The sequence below is a fragment of the Vollenhovia emeryi genome, unplaced genomic scaffold, assembly GCF_000949405.1.
Source record: "Vollenhovia emeryi isolate VEMERY1.0 unplaced genomic scaffold, V.emery_V1.0 DF939127.1, whole genome shotgun sequence".
NCBI lineage: Eukaryota > Metazoa > Arthropoda > Insecta > Hymenoptera > Formicidae > Vollenhovia > Vollenhovia emeryi.
Genome location: NW_011967239.1, coordinates 2,470,173 through 2,472,649, shown reverse-complemented (window position 1 = coordinate 2,472,649; position 2,477 = coordinate 2,470,173). Strand labels below are relative to the sequence as shown.

The following is a 2,477-nucleotide window of genomic DNA, read 5'->3' as shown; positions in this document are numbered from 1 at the left end:
GCGCCGCTCGCGGAGCCACAGAGGCTGCGCAAGACGCTCCGGGATCAGGGAATGGCGACGACCATGGAGATCGACGATGACGAGTGCGATCTGCCGACCTCCAGCAGCGGCAAAGGCGAGAAGAAGCGCTTCGAGGTGAAGAAGGTGAGCGTCAATGCACGCGCGGGTCGCACGCGCGAGTCGATCGCGCCCGCGGTCGCCGCGCGGCGTGCAAACGCGTGATTCCTAACCTCGTTCGCGCTTTTGTCACTCCGCTCGGCGCCGCAATCTGCAGTCCGTTCGTTATCTTACACTGCTGTGAGACTAAGCTAGAAGCGAGCAGCTTTGTCTCTTTCTAACCGGCCTAGAGACAAGCCGCTCACTTTTAACATCGTCACTGTATTTGTAAGATACAGAATTGTGAGCCCCCGTAATCCGTTCTTTATAGCTCAACTGGCTGCTCTAATTCCGAGCTTATCTTTCTCCTTCTAACGTGGAGGAGAAAAGAGATAAACAGGAAAAGTCCGATCTAGGGCAGCCAGTGCAGTTGTGAAAGACATACCCCCTGGTATCTCCTGCGACTAAATACGCTCTGGTATCTGTTTCAGTGGAACGCGGTGGCACTGTGGGCCTGGGGTAAGAACTAGTCTCGAGTATCGTGAGCGCACGGTCTCCGAGATGCAACCGGTAGTAAGTACACTCTAACGTCTTTCAGATATCGTCGTGGACAACTGCGCTATTTGTCGCAATCACATCATGGACCTCTGTATCGAGTGCCAAGCGAACCAGGCGTCGGCCACCAGCGAGGAATGTACGGTAGCGTGGGGCGTATGCAACGTAGGTTTGACTATATATACTTGGACGTTAACATTGCCGAGCTTTCACTTGGATCTTACTGTAATTTTTGTCCGTAGCACGCCTTCCATTTTCACTGCATCTCACGTTGGTTGAAGACACGGCAGGTCTGCCCACTGGATAATCGCGAATGGGAGTTTCAAAAGTATGTAGATTTTCATTTATTAGTGTACAAATTTTGTCACGCATATACGTGCCACCTTGATTTTTTGAGTACAGAAATTTAAAACGTTGAAATTAAGTTTAAATACAGCATGCGAGTAGATATCCTTGGTAAAGTTTAAATTGGATTGCTTTTTAGTTTTTAAGGTAACCAGCTTAAAAATTATGTTATTTCTGTCTTGTTACAGATATGGACATTAAACGGTCAATCGGATGTCTTCATTTGTACAAGTCACTCGTTGTTCGCCCATTTATGCTAAAAGGACTCAAACTGGAAGATTATTTTTTCACAAAATGTGATCTTCGTATAGAAAAGCGACGAGTGTACAAGCGAAGATAGGAAAGTGATAAAAGTTACACAATTAAAATATACCAGGTCTTACGTTATTAGCAGATGAAATTTCAGTCAGTAGGTGTAATATTAATTGAGGTACAGCTTATAATTTTAAATTAAAATATGTAATTCATAGATTGTAAGCTTTGTATAATAAATGAAGATTGGAGGATGCCTCTAATGATGATCCACGTCATCTCTAGCGTGTTTAAATCGCAATCTCGCTGAATCTCGGAGCAGAACACGTCGAATTATCTTTTTGGCGCCGACAATCTAATATTTTTGATTAAAGACGTACTTTTTTAAACTTGCAGCGCGTATTACATTAGTATCCGTTATTTGTACTAGTGTTCCTCTTGACGTGATTTTTTTTTAAATCGTATCTTTGATTAATCCGTTTAAACAGTCTTTCAGAGATTTCGTCCGGTAAAAGTTTCGTCCCGTGGTGTCGCGGGGACGACGCGAAGCGAATGCGAGAGGAGCGTGGGGCGGAAGCGGTACTCTTTTCACCTTTGAATCGCATCCTGCTGCCACGCTCCTCTTCTCATCCGATAACTTTAATTCTAATGCGAAACGCCTTGAAAAGAATTTCCCGTGGAATCCGCGAGTATTTCGCGCGTAATCTTGACGCTTAATTATACACGGCTCCGCTTAGACGAGATACACGGCGCCACGTAATGCCCTAAGATGTATTAATAGCAATGACATTTATTTAACGAGCAACTAGTAGATCTTCATTGCGCTCAAGGCGATTCCGCAAATCCGCGCCTATGCGGATACGTGTGCTTCTTAACGGGATATAACGGGCGCCCATCGTCGCCCGTGACGTCACGTAAGGCCGATCGATCGTACCGAGATTATCTCTCGAATCCCTTTTCCAGTTCTAGGGCATTCAGCGGGAGACTGGCACAGGGTAGGCAATACTTATCAGACGGGCGGGACCCGGGGAGGTGGACCCCGACGAGCTGGCTTCTAATCTCGGCATACAGCGAAAATTACATCTCGCAGGACGACCGGAGGAGGGAGAGCCAGCCGACATCCGCCTAGAGAGAGCGACGGTAAGCTTCTTCCATCTCGATTCTCCGCCGTCTGGCTCTAGATCCCGCCGCCTTATTCGGGGATTCGGTGCGCGGGGATAAAAACAAAA

General features: G+C 46.9%; 1 protein-coding gene across 1 annotated transcript; it reads left to right on the top strand.

Moving 5' to 3' along the window:
• On the top strand, window positions 1–1,572 carry LOC105568857 (RING-box protein 1A). Its single transcript, XM_012024851.1, has 5 exons — window positions 1–144; window positions 588–615; window positions 695–816; window positions 894–979; window positions 1,185–1,572. The coding sequence occupies exons 1-5, from the start codon at window positions 52–54 to the stop codon at window positions 1,195–1,197; spliced, it is 342 nt and encodes a 113-aa protein (XP_011880241.1). The 5' UTR covers window positions 1–51; the 3' UTR covers window positions 1,198–1,572.
• Window positions 1,573–2,477: the final 905 nt, after the last annotated feature.